This window comes from Rutidosis leptorrhynchoides, chromosome 7 (genome assembly GCF_046630445.1).
Source record: "Rutidosis leptorrhynchoides isolate AG116_Rl617_1_P2 chromosome 7, CSIRO_AGI_Rlap_v1, whole genome shotgun sequence".
Lineage (NCBI taxonomy): Eukaryota > Viridiplantae > Streptophyta > Magnoliopsida > Asterales > Asteraceae > Rutidosis > Rutidosis leptorrhynchoides.
The window spans coordinates 371,062,231-371,078,531 of record NC_092339.1 but is presented as its reverse complement, the minus strand read 5'-3'; the positions used below and the strand labels follow the sequence as shown (position 1 = coordinate 371,078,531).

At 33.6% G+C, this 16,301-nt stretch overlaps 2 protein-coding genes across 3 annotated transcripts; one reads left to right on the top strand and one right to left on the bottom strand.

Annotated features, from left to right (window-relative positions):
• Positions 1 to 3,164: 3,164 nt before the first annotated feature.
• LOC139859528 (uncharacterized) lies at positions 3,165 to 6,249 on the top strand. Its single transcript, XM_071848307.1, has 5 exons — positions 3,165 to 3,271; positions 3,788 to 4,417; positions 4,536 to 5,072; positions 5,459 to 5,585; positions 5,881 to 6,249. Exons 1-5 carry the CDS (start codon positions 3,227 to 3,229, stop codon positions 6,186 to 6,188), a joined length of 1,647 nt encoding a protein of 548 aa, XP_071704408.1. The 5' UTR covers positions 3,165 to 3,226; the 3' UTR covers positions 6,189 to 6,249.
• Positions 6,250 to 6,880: 631 nt separating this feature from the next.
• On the bottom strand, positions 6,881 to 14,721 carry LOC139858593 (uncharacterized). Of its 2 annotated transcripts, XM_071847424.1 has the most exons (7): positions 14,361 to 14,721; positions 14,042 to 14,190; positions 13,823 to 13,880; positions 7,911 to 7,979; positions 7,731 to 7,826; positions 7,474 to 7,563; positions 6,881 to 7,159 (listed from the first exon to the last, which is right to left on the bottom strand). In XM_071847424.1, exons 2-7 carry the CDS (start codon positions 14,188 to 14,190, stop codon positions 7,118 to 7,120), a joined length of 504 nt encoding a protein of 167 aa, XP_071703525.1. In that variant the 5' UTR covers positions 14,361 to 14,721; the 3' UTR covers positions 6,881 to 7,117. The 2 variants fall into 2 exon arrangements, with proteins under 2 accessions (XP_071703525.1, XP_071703526.1); XM_071847425.1 differs by lacking the exon at positions 6,881 to 7,159 and having other exon boundaries at positions 7,528 to 7,594.
• Positions 14,722 to 16,301: the final 1,580 nt, after the last annotated feature.

The following is a 16,301-nucleotide window of genomic DNA, read 5'->3' as shown; positions in this document are numbered from 1 at the left end:
AAGACATATATCAAAACACTCATACTTAACAAAAATGGTTACAGTTACTTTTCCATTCTTTTCTTTCATCAAGAATTCTAGTCGTATTCTTACCCGTATTATACACAGCTTCAAAACGTACTTACTATGAGTATATACCAATAGGAACTAGCATGGAATTCCACTCTTGATTATGTCATGTATGACTAATCAATTTTAACTTCTACCATGAGCTAGTCAACTAACTAGAACTCCTTTTAACCCCACTCACCACTCACCAATTACCACTCATCATTCACTCCATTTCACTTCCAATTCTCTTTCTAATTCTCTCTCAACACACACACTATTATGAATGTATTTTTCCAGTAGTTAATCATCATCTTCATCAAAAATCACTTCAAGAATCAAGCTATAATCATCATAGGAAGAACACTTCAAGAACACTTCAAAAATCCCTTCAAGTTTACTAATTTACTTCCAAGCTTTCTAATCCATTCCAAGTAATCATCTAAGATCAAGAAACCTTTGTTATATACAGTAGGTTATCTTTCTTATTCAAGGTAATATTCATATTCAAACTTTGATTCAATTTCTATAACTATAAACTATCTTAATTCGAGTAAAAATCTTACTTGAACTTGTTTTTGTGTCATGATCCTACTTCAAGAACTTTCAAGCCATCCAAGATCCTTTGAAGCTAGATCATTTCTTGTCACTTCCAGTAGGTTTACCTACTAAACTTGAGGTAGTAATGATGTTCATAACATCATTCGATTCATATATATAAAACTATCTTATTCGAAGGTTTAAACTCGTAATCACTAGAACATAGTTTAGTTAATTCTAAACTTGTTCGCAAACAAAAGTTAATCCTTCTAACTTGACTTTTAAAATTAACTACACACATGTTCTATATCTATATGATATGCTAACTTAATGATTTAAAACCTGGAAACACGAAAAACACCGTAAAACCGGATTTACGCCGTCGTAGTAACACCGCGGGCTGTTTTGGGTTAGTTAATTAAAAACTATGATAAACTTTGATTTAAAAGTTGTTATTCTGAGAGAATGATTTTTATTATGAACATGAAACTATATCCAAAAATTATGGTTAAACTCAAAGTGGAAGTATGTTTTCTAAAATGGTCATCTAGACGTCGTTCTTTCGACTGAAATGACTACCTTTACAAAAATGACTTGTAACTTATTTTTCCGACTATAAACCTATACTTTTCTGTTTAGATTCATAAAATAGAGTTCAATATGAAACCATAGCAATTTGATTCACTCAAAACGGATTTAAAATGAAGAAATTATGGGTAAAACAAGATTGGATAATTTTTCTCATTTTAGCTACGTGAAAATTGGTAACAAATCTATTCCAACCATAACTTAATCAACTAGTATTGTATATTATGTAATCTTGAGATACCATAGATACGTATACAATGTCGATCGACTGTCAAGTCAGTCGACCGACAGTTGGGCCTGTCAACCGACTGAAGCCTAGTTCTGTATACAAGGGGTTTCATCTTCATCATTTGTAGGTTAATCACCCTAATTCCTCTATAACCCTAGAAGGCGTTTTCACTCCATCAAGAACTTATCCAAAACCCACACAAGTCGAATAAAGACTCCGGGCATCGATCTAATCCGATCTATACGATCTGATTCGACTAAACCGATACCCGAAAGTCAACGATTCGCTAGAACATCGATCTGAAGATCCGAATAGCTCTGACAAAAAGTACAACGAAACTAAACAAATGCTGAAAATCAAGAGCCATCAAATCAATATTACTTTTTGAGTTTTTTCCTAACAAGAACACTGCATCATATCAAAACACGAAAAATTATCTCAAGTGCGCTACAAACAAGTACAGAACTATTACGGAGTACAACATTTGGATCAATTTTCCAAATCATATAGCCGGTCACCTATTTGATTGCTTGCCCTATTTCTACCATTTCGTTAAATATCTCCTCAACGCTTAAGTTTGAGACTTTCTTTAACCCCACGATTCAATGGCGAGTTTAGTAAGAGACCCGTGGGTCACGGGACACCACTTGTTTAAAATTTATTAGTAAAAAATACTATTTAAATTGTATGAGACACCACTAAATTAAACTGTAGTACCACATATATTTTTCAAATTTATAGTTTTTCTTTTAAATTTATAAGATACCACCAAATTTAACTACTTGGACCTCATATATTTTTTGAATTTGTATTTTTTTTAAATAAACTACTACTAAAATAACATTCAAATATAATTAGTACTGAAAAAATTTGGTACCGGATGAATTACACATTATGTGCACCCTCTAGTCGAGCGCGAGACCTGATACCGGTTGAATTGCACATTACGCGCACCCTTTAGTCACATTCCATTTTTGAACAATTTGGCATAGCCAGGAATTGAACCCGGGTGGTGTGCTTCATTGGCAACTCGGTGGCCATTCAAGCAAACCTGAATGGTTAAAATAATTTTCATAATCTTATATTTTAATTAAATTAAATTACTACTTGCAATATATTCATGAATTCATATTATATGTAAACAGGGCCGTCCCAATAATTCAAAGACGCTAGACGTAAAAAAAAAATGGGCCCACATATATGTTAAATTTTTTTACTACGCATACAAAAATAATACTCCAATTTATGTATTTATTTACTTATATTGTATTTAACTATTAAAAACAATGTAATTTAAATTTAATTGACAATTTTTTATTTGATTTAATTAATATATTGAGAAAAATATTTACATATTTAAAATTTTGAGCTCTTATAAATTTTTTAACCTTAAGCGGTTTCTATCTTGCTTATGTTCAAAGACACATCTATATGTAAATATAATATAATACGATTTATCGTATATCTTTCATAGACTTCCTCTCCAAGTAAAAGATCGACTTCCTCTCCAAGCAGTTCTTAAATATAAGGAAACTAAAACATCATATTATAATTTTAATTAGGAAATTTTATATAATAGCGATTTTCTAAACATAGTCATTAATAATAAATAATTCGATTCGATTGGGCAATAAATATATTTAAATTAGTTATATTGTCATCCTATATATAACCAGCGACTCCCTTGTTCAAACTAAAAACCCTGGTTTTCATTATTGTTATTTTTCTAGGCTTATTAATTTGTGGTACAGTACGTATATATACACATACGCAGGCAATTTACTTAATTTAGTGAGTGTAGGAGTTATTGAACTTGATAGGATGAACATAGATCCTTATCGTCAATTACAGGAGAAGAAATTAAAGGTATGTGTTTTCTTCTCTCAGATCCATCGAATCAAAATCTTATTTATGGTTAAGACTTTGATTATGATTTTTTATTAGACAGTTCCTTACACTTTTACATTGAATCATGTTTCATATATTACAAGCGTTAATAAGTGAATAATATAAATAGATTATATAGGATCGAATATATGTATCATGTTTGTTTGGAGACAAGATACTGTAAAACATTACGTATACATATTATTATTAAGTTAAAATTGACTATGGAAAGAAAGTGTTAGATTGTGGTTGACAGTATAATAGGGAAAAACCTTAACTTTCATTATTATTGTTAATGAAAAACCTTAGCTTGTTGTAAATTGTTAATATACATATAGATATATACATATACATATACGGAGTACATAACAAGGTAAAATTGATGGAAAGAAAGTGTTAGGTTGTGGTTGATGGTGAAATAAGAAAAACCTTAACTTCCATTTGAAATTTGTTAAATATAAATATAATGTATTCCCTTTTTTGTTTTAATAACAGAAAATTAGAGAGGAGGTGGGCGCCGTGGTAGGCACGTTAGGTGAACTTTTTAAAGCAGCTTTGACCCTTAAAGAATCTCATGGCCTAGTTCTTTTTCAAATTTGGAACTACCGTTATGCTGAAAATGGGAATGACAAGTGGATAAGCAGAGTAATCGCTCATCGTACGGATGATTTTCATGATTATCTGAAAAATTGTTACCATATACAAGCGGGGTCTTGTAAACTCGCTCTTAAGGCACTTGAAACTTACCAAACATATTTCACCACAAATATTAAAAAAGGGAAGTTTAAGGATTTTATCCCTGGCACTGAATCTTACTGTTGTCTTGCCATGTGCTTGAAGAACGTTAATTGTATTGGACATGTTGATTTTCCTTTTGAGATGATGTTCAAATTAGATGACAAAATCCACCCTTATGTCTTCTTGGATTCACTCTTTATAAAACTAGAGAGTTGTTTGCCAACTTTCAAGCTTTCTTCTGGCGCAAAATTTGGTCATCAGTCACTGGTTCTAGATGTTGACACTCTTAAAGCATTGGAATTGAGTAAACCAGAAGAAGATCAATTGTCATCTCTTAATGCATTGGAATTGGAGAAACCAGAAAGAGATCAATTGTCATCATTTAAGGTATGTGTCATAAGCTAATTCATCTTCAGTGTTTATGAAAATACAATAACAAATTAAATTATTATTATCAATTATTTTACTTTGCAGCTAATATATTTGCTTTTTTGTTTTGATTAAGTCTGAGGATGGCCTCAAACATGCAACCGTTGAAATTCAAGAAGCACTATCGATCCTGACTAAATCCCATGGCCTAACTATTTGTCAAGTTTGGACCCACCATAGTAATGAGGGTCCAGAGTGTGCGATGAAGTTGGATAACGGTTATTGTGATGATGCTTTCAAGGGTTATTATGATTCTTGTATTAAAATACATGACGGGATGGCGGGGCTCGTTCTGAATACACTTTTAACTCGCGAAACACACGTGGCCGGTTGTGTTATGAATTCTGGAGATCTTGCCATTGCCATATGTTTGAGAAATATTTACACCGAAGATCTCGATTATGTGTTTGAGTTCTTCTTCTCATCAATCGACAACAACAAGAACAACAACTCGTGTGAATTCTTGAAGTCATTCTTATTAACGTTACAAAGTTGTTTGCCAAGTTTCAAGCTTTCTTCTGGCGAAGAATTTGGTCATCAGTCACTGGTTCTAGATGCTGACACTTTTAAAGCATTGGAAAAAGTAGAAGAAGATCAATTGTCATCGTTAAAGGTATGCGTTTTCTTTCTCGAATCTATCCATTTCTTTATATGTATAATGGTAACTACTATTCATAAGTTTTGAGTTTGTGTCAATTTGTAAAACTTAAAAATTTTTGTGTCAATTTGTAAAACTTGGAAACTATACTATTCATAAGTTTTGAGTTTATTTGTGTCAATTTGTCAAACGTGGAAAGTTTTGTGTCAACTAGTAATACTTGCAAACTATACTATTTATAAGTTTTTATAAGTTTTGAGTTCTAAAAGAAGGGGTAATAATAATAGTTTTATAATTATAATAATAATATACTCAACTATTATTATTATTAATTATAATTATTAGCTATTACGGAGTACTATTCTTTTGCAGCTAATATATTTGCTTTGTTTTGATAACAGATTAACTTTGAGGGTGGCCTCAAACGCGCAGTCGGCGAAATTCAACGAGATTGTAAGGAGGATATCAAGCAACAAAAATGTGGAACATCCAATTCAACAACCCTTAATAATAATACTAATGACAGAGGTAATGATCAGATTCCTAGTTTTTTTATCCGTTGTCAAAAACTCAAACCAGAACCACCAAAAAATGTATCGACTTTCAAATTAATTATAGGGATTTTTAATTTTCAAATATGAGTTGGTTAAGTGACGTGTGAATATTATTATTGTATGTTAAGGTTAATTGTAAACTAGCTTGATATAACCTCTATCTAAATTTCCAATAAAGTCTAATCTATTTTAAATTGTTCACATGTGCAATTTTTGCTGTTTCCATTATATGCAATAACCGATAATGCTTTTATTACGATGAATAATAGGTGACGTAGGTGTCATGGATGTGCGTATCTCGGTCTCGGCTTCAGTAAATTTTGCAGATCTGAAAACGATAATCTCTCAAAATTTTCATCTCAATGATTACAGGCTGACCTACTCATTTCAAGGGTTGACTCGACCATTATGGATCGAGCTAGAAAGCGATCAAGACTTGCAGATGTGCATTAGTCTTTGCATAAGCAAAAAAATCACTCAACTTCCAATCCGTATTGTACAATACACCTCAAATGAAGGATTCCTCACTAGATCACGGCACGCTAAATCACGACATGCGATACTTAATATTTCCTGAAGCTTTGATATACAAGCTACACGAACCGGCCAGCCTATGTCACAATATTTAGGAGTATTATGTAGCCATATGTTTAATGTTATTATTGTTATTATTAGTTAATGTACGTGTACTTTTAGCAGCTGATTGTGTTTGTGTTTATTTATGTGCTCAACCTTTGAAGATGGCCAAAAATTCAGTATCAATGGTCTTTTGACCACTTCCAAGGTGACCCATGACTCCATGAGTCCTCATTCATCCATCAAATTTCGACCATAATTTTCCACTTGCAACACCACTTGTATACACCTTGTGTGAACCTGTAATTTCATTATAGTCGCAATTTTTGCTTTTCAACTTACCAAGTTTTGTCGTTTAACCTCCTAGTAGGATGTGAGACACAAAACACACTCTCTAGTTTATTTGATGATGATTCCAAACACTAATTACTTTGAAAACCCAATTAGGTGTTCATTTGTTCAGGGAACGGTAAGACTACCGGGTACACGGATGAAAGTTTTTTAAGTAACCTTTACCATGCAGTTTTCATACATTCTATTTATTTACTTGTTGCTAAGATGCAAATGGTCAATCGTGGAGGTTTCATTTTTAATTAGTAGAAATGGGACCTAGAACCAAAAACAAAACAAAAAAATCAAATAATAAAAGTAGCATCCTATCGTATCCTATCGGAAAATTAATTAGTAGAAATGGGACCTAGAACCAAAAACAAAACAAAAAAATCAAATAATAAAAAACAAATAATACCTTACTGCCTTACATAACCTGTCATTAAAAACTTGGACCTAAACTACAGATGTGATCTGAATAACAAATATTCTAACAACATTACACTCCGAAATAACCCAACCTACAGCAGTTAAGAAACCTATAAAAGCTCTTGGTTTGGTGCCATACTTCAAAATCAAACCCATATAATATCCATAACATTATTTATTCACCTCATTCCTGTTCATAAAATCCAGATAACCCTGCAAAACACCAAAAAATAATATGTTGTTAATTTACACCCGATATTACCAATGAAACAACCATCAGAGTAGTGGTCAGGGATGTGTTGAAAACAGTCAGGGAGTAATCATGTTGGGTTGCGTACATCAAAGTATGGGGTCGGATTAGTCGCCCTTCTGGGTAGCCTTTTTTTTATCGCCAATGAAAAGCCCATCCATATTAGTATGACATAAGAAAGCAAGAATCATTGACACACATTGATAGAGATTTTTAATTTCTTAAAGAAATTAAAACAAAATAGTAGAATTAAAAAGGAAGAACATATGCAAAATACCTGAAGTATCCCAACAGCAGCAAATTTGTCACTTATTGTTTTTGCTTCCTTTGGGTGGAAATTCAATGGCTTCATTAATAAGTCAATAGACTGTCACCAAATTAACCGCATCAACTACCATCTAGATAACTTACAAAAAAGTGATTCTTGAATTATATTAATTTATTATGTAACAAACATAAATCATAAGGCTAAGGCTTGTATACTTTGATATGCTACATATCATCTAATGCAAAGTACATTAAAAAATTCCATACCTTTGTTGTGAAGGACTCGTTCCAAAAGGTATATTGTATATCGTCAAGTTTTCCAGTTTTAGTAAGATCATCAATAAATACTTTCACTTGGGTAGCCTAAATGATATGGCCAAATAAGATAAATGAATGAATTTCATAGTGAACAAATGAACAATTGAAAATGTATTTTAAACAACTTACATCAGGGGAGTTCTTTTGCATGTTAAACGGGTATCCAACTATAAAGGCCGACAAAGAAAGCTCTGATATCTGCACTCAAAAACAAGATGTGAGTTCAAATTGGACTTTAATGAAAATATTAACCGAAAAATCTGTTGGAAGCTTCGACGAGCCCAACACACCCACTATAGAGGACCTAGAATATACTAGACTCACTACACCAACACTTTGACGTTGGTTAGCCTTTAATTTTATAAATCCTTAGTGCACAATGTACTTAGGCGACAGTGTCGACCATATATCTTTAGGCGGTATAACCGACCATATATTACTTAGGCGGCAGAGCCGACCATATAATAAGAACAACAAAAGTGCACTAAGAACTTAAACACAAACTAAGGCTTGATCGGGAAACTTAACAAAAACACTTGTATTAAATTACAATTACAATATTACTTACAAGCTTTCTCTTCTCTACTTTCGCTAACTCACACTCTTCTTCTCTTCTTCACAACTCACTTCTTATTTCACTCTCACAACTTCACACAACACAAATGAAATCTCCTCCCATATTTATACTACTCCATGGAACATTCTAGAACCTAGATATTTCCATGGATATATAAATATCTAGATATTTCTACAACCTACAAATATCTAGATTTTTCTTTTACATTTCAATTTCTAGATTTTTCTCTCATATTCTAATATCTAGATATTTTCTTATACATATTAATATCTAGATATTTTACCCATATACATTTACTAATTCCATATTATTCTAAATTTGCATTGTATTTTAACACTCCCCCTCAATGCAAATTTTCTTCCAACGATGTCTTGCAGACCATTCCAAGTGCTTCTCTGAATTTTTCAAACTTTGATTTACTTAGGCTCTTGGTGAATATATCTGCAACCTGTTCATCTGTCTTTGTTGGCACCATCTTGATTTTTCCTTTAAGGACCTTCTCACGAACATAGTGATAGTGCACTTCTATATGTTTTGTTCTTGCATGAAAGACTGGATTTTCTGCTAGTCGTATAGCTGATAGGTTATCGCAAAGAAGATTTACTTGATAATCTGTTGATTGATGAAGATCTTCCATTAGTTGTTTCAACCATGTAATTTCTTGTGTTGCTGATGATGCCGATCGATATTCTGCTTCAGTGCTTGATAAGGATACAGTTGGTTGTCTCTTGCTGCACCATGATATTACTCCCGATCCAAGACTAAACATGTATCCAGTTGTTGACCGTCGTGTATCATAGTCTCCAGCGTAATCGGCGTCACAATATCCAGTCACGTGACATTCTTTTGTTTTCTTGTATAAAATACCAAAGTTGATAGTGCCTTTAACATACCTTAAGATGCGTCGTACAACATCAAGGTGAGGCTTCTTCGGATTGCTCATGTATCGACTAACCACTCCAACTGCATAAGATATGTCTGGCCGGCTTAGTGTGAGATAAATAAGACTTCCGACCATCTTTCGATACATGGTAACATCTTGAAGACTTTTTCCTTCATCTGCTCGTAGTTTTGTATTCGGATCCATTGGGGTTGAGATAGGTTTGCAATTAAGCATTCCGTACTTTTGTAAAAGATCTCGCGCATATTTCTGTTGTCCCAGAAATAATCCTTCTCTTTTCTGCTCTATTTCGAGTCCAAGAAAATGTTTGAGTTCTCCAAGCTCCTTCATATGAAATCTGATAGACAGATTCGCTCTTGTTCTTTGGATCTCCTCATAGTGATCTCCCGTGATGATTAAGTCATCCACATATACTAGCACTATGGCTAGTTTTCCTTGATCTTGTTTCACAAATAAACTAGAATCTGAAGGAGCAACTGCGAAACCACTTTGTACTAAGAACTCACCAATTTTCCCGTACCAAGCTCTTGGAGCCTGCTTCAAGCCGTATAGTGCTTTCTTTAATTTGCAGACATGGTCAGGATGGAACTTGTTCTCAAAGCCTCTTGGTTGCTCCATATAAATTTCTTTGTCAAGTTCTCCATGTAAGAAAGCGTTCTTGACATCCATCTGCCACAACTTTCAAGATTTGCTAGCGGCTAAAGCTAGTAGAACTCGAATTGTTGTGATCTTCGCCACTGGACTAAACGTTTCTTCATAATCCAGCCCATATTGTTGAGAAAAACCTCTAGCAACAAGTCGAGCTTTATACCTTTCAATGGAGCCATCTGATCGAGTCTTCACCTTATAAACCCATTTACAAGATATTGGTTTTACATCTTTTGGCTTTGGAACTAAACTCCATGTCTGGTTTTTTTTTAGTGCATTAATTTCTTCTTCCATTGCTTTCTGCCACTCTCGACTTTGTGCTGCTTCTTCATAAGTAGAAGGCTCAATAGGTATTGATTCATCCACATGAGCAGCATTGGCATACCTCGGATTAGGTTGCCTCGGCCTTGTTGATCTCCGTAATTCTTGTACATGCTCCTCGACATCCATTTGACTTGGACGAACCTCCTCGGATACAGATTGATGCACACCAGTTTTCCATGGACTCTTTTCCTTAGAGTACGACCCTTCTCCTTCTTTTATTGGATCCAATATCTGCTCTTTAGGTTCTTCTTTTTCTTCTGGACCTTCTTCTAATCCATGAGATTCTGGAAGCTCTATCTTTTGAGGTGACCACCATGAAGACGCTTCATCAAATACCACATTTCTTGAAGTATGACACTTTCTAGTATTTGGATCACAACATCTCCATCCTTTTCTTGATTCATCATAACCAACAAAAATGCACCGAATTGCCTTCTTATCAAATTTTCTTCGTAGATGATCTGGCACGAAGACGTAGCATACACATCCAAAAACCTTGAGATGGTTGACGGTCGGCTTGATCTTCCATAATCTTTCATATGGTGAGATATGCCCCAACTTTGTTTGTGGAAGCCTATTAATCACATATGAAGCTGTCCTCATACATTCGGCCCAAAATCTTCCTGGTACATTCTTACCATGAAGCATACTTCTACAAGTTTCGGCAAGGTGACGATTCTTGCGTTCTGCGACTCCATTCTGTTGTGGAGTATTGGGACAAGTTAATTGTCTTCTAATCTTGTGCTTCTCTAGATAGATATTGAACTCAGTCGATAAATATTCTCCTCCATTATCTGTGCGTAAGCACCTAATCTTATTATTGAGCTCACTTTCCATCTTCTTCTTGAACTCTTTAAACTTCTGAAAAGTCTCCGACTTTTCCTTCATGAAGTAAACCCACACATACCTTGAGAAGTCTCCGACTTTTCCTCCAAGTGATGTTTGTTTAACTGGGCCAAAGACGTCTGAGTGTATGAGCTCTAGTGGTGTCTTGGACTGATGTTGTGACTCCTTGAATGGCAATTGGTGAGCTTTTTCAAATTGACATCCAACACATATTGTACCTGTTCGGATATCAATTTGAGGAAGCCCATTTACTATATGTTTTACCATCATCTCCTTTAACTTGTTGTAGCCCACATGCCCAAGACGTTCATGCCAAAGATCAGCCGTCTCATTCTTTCGAGTCTTATCCACATATGCTGTTTCAGCAGATAGTACATAGACCGACTCTATTCTTCTTCCTTGCATAATTGGATTGCCAACCACCTTCACTCTCTTGAATACGGACACATCTTCTGGTCCAAAGAGCACATAATTCCCTTCTGCTGTCAGTTGTGGTACTGACAGTAAATTCTTCTTTAGGCCAGGGACAAGATACACCTTCTCGAGTTGGAGCTTTTGAGAGTCGCCTTCATTTGGAATTATTGTCTTTCCAATGTGAGAAATAGACAACCTTGAATTGTTGGCTGTCAACACGACTCTCTTTCCTTTGTAATCCTCCATTTCTTGCAGCTTTGTCCCATCATTGGTCATATGATTTGAGCACTCAGAATCGATGATCCAATCGTCTTTGTAGTTTATTTTTGACTTTAAAGTTGTTGTAAGAGCTTGATCATCTATGTCAGCTTCAACAGAGAGTCCAGCTTCTGCATCCCATGTTTCTTCATTAATGGTTGCTTCGGATGTGACCTCTTTCTTCTCATCTCTTGCGGTAGTCACATTTCCTTCGAAAGTTCGCCTTCTGGAGAATCTACATTCTCGAGCAAAATGACCCTTCTTGCCACAATTGAAGCATTCACCATTCTTTCTCTTATCATTCTCTCCATATTGTTGGCGATGATCTTTTCTTCCTTGTTGAGCTCCCCCTGAAGCATTGCTTTTTGGTTTTAGATGACCTTTGCCTCCATATGTATGTCTTTCTTTAGTCACTTCTTGTCTTCGAGACATAGCTTTCTTCTTATTGGTGAAGAGTGCTTCTTCTTCGCCTTTTATGCTCACTTCATTCATCTGCTTGGCTAATGCCTCTTGGTTAGCCAATAAATTCTCCAACTCTATTAATGATGGTTGAGTAGGCCATCCTCTCACAGCGGCTATAAATCCATTATACTCGGATCTTAAGCCATGGATGATAATTCTCTTCATCCTTGCATCACTCACTTTCTCTTCGGGAGCAAGTTGAGATATCTCACGACAAATAGATTTCACCTTGGTGAAATACTGAGAAATAGACAGACTTCCTTGTGAGATACCCGCGAGCTCATTTTCCAAGAGCTGGAGGCGTACTTCATTCTTTTTTGAAAATAATTTTTCAAAAGTTTCCCAAGCTGCCTTTGGTGTTTTCTCGTCACGGATGTGCTCCAATAGATCCTCCTCGATTGTAGTCTTCAATATAAATAAAGCCTTCCCGGCCTTGATGTTCCATTTTCTCAAGGCTTCGGCATTTTCTTTCGATGGAGGCGTAGTGTCACTACCAGCAACTATTTCCCATAAATCCTGTCCTTGTAGGTAGGATTCTATGCAAGTCCGCCAAAAACCATAGTTGTGGTTATTGAGACTCTTGATTCCACTGCTCGTACTTGCAAGATCTGTCATCATGACGTCCAACGTCCAATAAGCTTGGTCCCTGACCGATGAGCTTTCACAGTTCCTAACTGTGCTCCGACAGAATCTCCCTTGGGGCCTTGGTGTTAACAAGACGATGTAAACGTCCAACGTTTACCGATTTCCTCCACTAGAAATGGTCCCGAACGACCCGCTCTGATACCAATTGTTGGAAGCTTCGACGAGCCCAACACACCCACTATAGAGTACCTAGACTATACTAGACTCACTACACCAACACTTTGACGTTGGTTAGCCTTTAATTTTATAAATCCTTAGTGCACAATGTACTTAGGCGACAGTGTCGACCATATATCTTTAGGCGGTATAACCGACCATATATTACTTAGGCGGCAGAGCCGACCATATAATAAGAACAACAAAAGTGCACTAAGAACTTAAACACAAACTAAGGCTTGATCGGGAAACTTAACAAAAACACTTGTATTAAATTACAATTACAATATTACTTACAAGCTTTCTCTTCTCTACTTTCGCTAACTCACACTCTTCTTCTCTTCTTCACAACTCACTTCTTATTTCACTCTCACAACTTCACACAACACAAATGAAATCTCCTCCCATATTTATACTACTCCATGGAACATTCTAGAACCTAGATATTTCCATGGATATATAAATATCTAGATATTTCTACAACCTACAAATATCTAGATTTTTCTTTTACATTTCAATTTCTAGATTTTTCTCTCATATTCTAATATCTAGATATTTTCTTATACATATTAATATCTAGATATTTTACCCATATACATTTACTAATTCCATATTATTCTAAATTTGCATTGTATTTTAACAAAATCTTGTTAACTAAACTGGAAAAAAAAATTAATACTGTAGCTTTTAAGGGGTAGAAAACAAGTTCCATATATCTAGAAAAATGAAGGTGAAAAAATAAGAAACCATTTTTCGTACTTAAACCAAACATTAAGTTTTTGTATCGCAAAAAAGTATAAGGAAACTAACCAAATGCTGAAAATCAAGAGCCATTAAATCAATATTACTTTTCTTCCTAACAAGAACACTGCATCATATCAAAACATAAAATTTTAACTCAAGTACACTATACAAAGAAGTAAAGATAAGTAGTGCAGATACTTTTACTTTTGCATCATCAAGATATCATAGATGCACTAAGTTCATTTTAAAAATTATTATTATTATGAACTTGCAACTAGTTAATACCTTAAAGGTGAGGCTATTTGGTTGTTAAAATCTGAAACTGCGAGACCGACATATTTATCGCCAACATCCAAACCAAGAAATCGACCTCGTTCCAAAATATTTAGCTTCTGCAAGTCCTGGCACAACCTGAGTGGCTTCATGAATCTCATCTATCAAACAATAATATCCAAAAATTAGTCCTTTACATACAATCTTCCCAGTACTTCCTATCAATTTATAGCACATTATTTCAACAAAAAGATGCAATCTTTTCATGTAAAAAGTCAGTATCCATCAATCCCATAGAATAAATTTACAAATGTCGTAAAGTAGCATTTACCTTTTTTATTGGAAAGCAACAAACCAAATCAAAACTATCAAAATAACTAACAAAAATGGGAGCTTTGTGACCAGTTTGAAATCAAATTCTGACCCACAAAATTGTAAGTAAAGACAACAAATGTGGTTCAAGCATTTCTACAAACAGTTGGTGTGCACAAATACCCAACACGTGAAAAACATGTGGAAAAATATAACATCATCGTGAATAGCATAATAATAGCATGAACAAAGTTGAAAAAGGGCAGGTTTTTGGTTATGTGCGAGAACTGATGTTGGCAACAAATACTTTTCGGACGCAAAGATGCCGCCGGTACCAATTTAACGGAACTTGGGTTGGGTAGTGCAACTTAAAAGGTATTATTATGTGCGGAATTCACAACTTAAAAGGTATTATTATTATTATTATTATTATTATTATTATTATTATTATTATTATTATTATTATTATTATTATTATTATTATTATAATAAACTTAAAAGTATTAAAACTTACAAAAAATTAGTGGGAAGCCTAGAGACAATCTGGGCCCATACACCTCTAGCAATAGCAAAACCTATCCTAGTAAAAATATGAGCAGCAGCACCGGCACCAATATCTTGCGCCATCAAACTCTTCTGAACCCGCTTTATTATTATTATTATTATTATTATTATTATTATTATTATTATTATTATTATTATTATTATTATTATTATTCATTATTCATTATTATTATTATTATTATTATTATTATTATTATTATTATTATTATTAATTATTTTGCCTTTTTTCGTTTTATTTTAGAATTCTTAGTTTTTATGTATAAATCATTATATACGTTTTCAATATTAGTATCGAATTTTAATAATATATGTATCTGTTACATACATTAAGGTGCATTAAATATATTCAACATTTTTTATATATTATTTTCTAGTATTTACTACTCATTAATTCAAACTAAAATTTACCATTTCTATGCGTAGACGAATTATACAAATCATGATACTAAGAAAATTACAAGCCTATTAAATACATTCTAATAAATATGTCCCGAAGCATATATTAGCAAGATTCATAATATTTTTAGTTACTATTGGGTAGGCAGTTTATTTGAAAGGTATAATGTTACTCTTCGAATATGTTTTTGTCTATTAAGCTTATTTGCATCATTTTATTTAATTTAATTTAATAACTGTTAGTATAGTATAATTAAACTTTTATATGCAATGAAAGGATTTTAAGGTTGATCCTTATATGAAACGTTGGTTGATATGAGTATGAGTTTTTAGTATGTACATTCTCCCCTATTGAGGAATTATTAGGGGATACAATGATTTACAAGCCATATTTAGGATTTGCTTTGAGATGTCAAATACTCAAATATACAAATAGCACACTCATTTTACTGTTTTCAAGGGTAAAGTCACAATTTACTGTTTTCCCTCATTTTTAACATATACCTTCAACTATATTAACCAACAACGCAAGTAACTGCGTATTGAAAAACCTAATAACTTAAATGAAAATACAAAGCATTCAGTTAGAGTCATGGATGCTGTAAACTACAGCATGATTGAATTTTAACAAAGAAATTATGCGTGCATATCTATACATCTATACATTATTATAAAGCATGTGCCATGAATCCTACGTGTCATCTTCTCAATTAATCTAAATTAAATTGTCTTACGTGCCATTCTATTAATTAATCTGAGTTACATAATTCCACGTGTCATTCTATTATTAATCGAATTAAATATAAAATTAATATAATTACCATATATAGATTATTAAATTAAATATTTTAATATACAGATTGTATTTATCTAAAATATTATTTTATTACCATATATTAATATTAATTATTATATTTCAATTGATACTTCGTATATGGTTAGGTATCAACTCTTTCTAATGGGACTAGGGGAGGCATAGGATAAGTCCTCAATCTCTCTG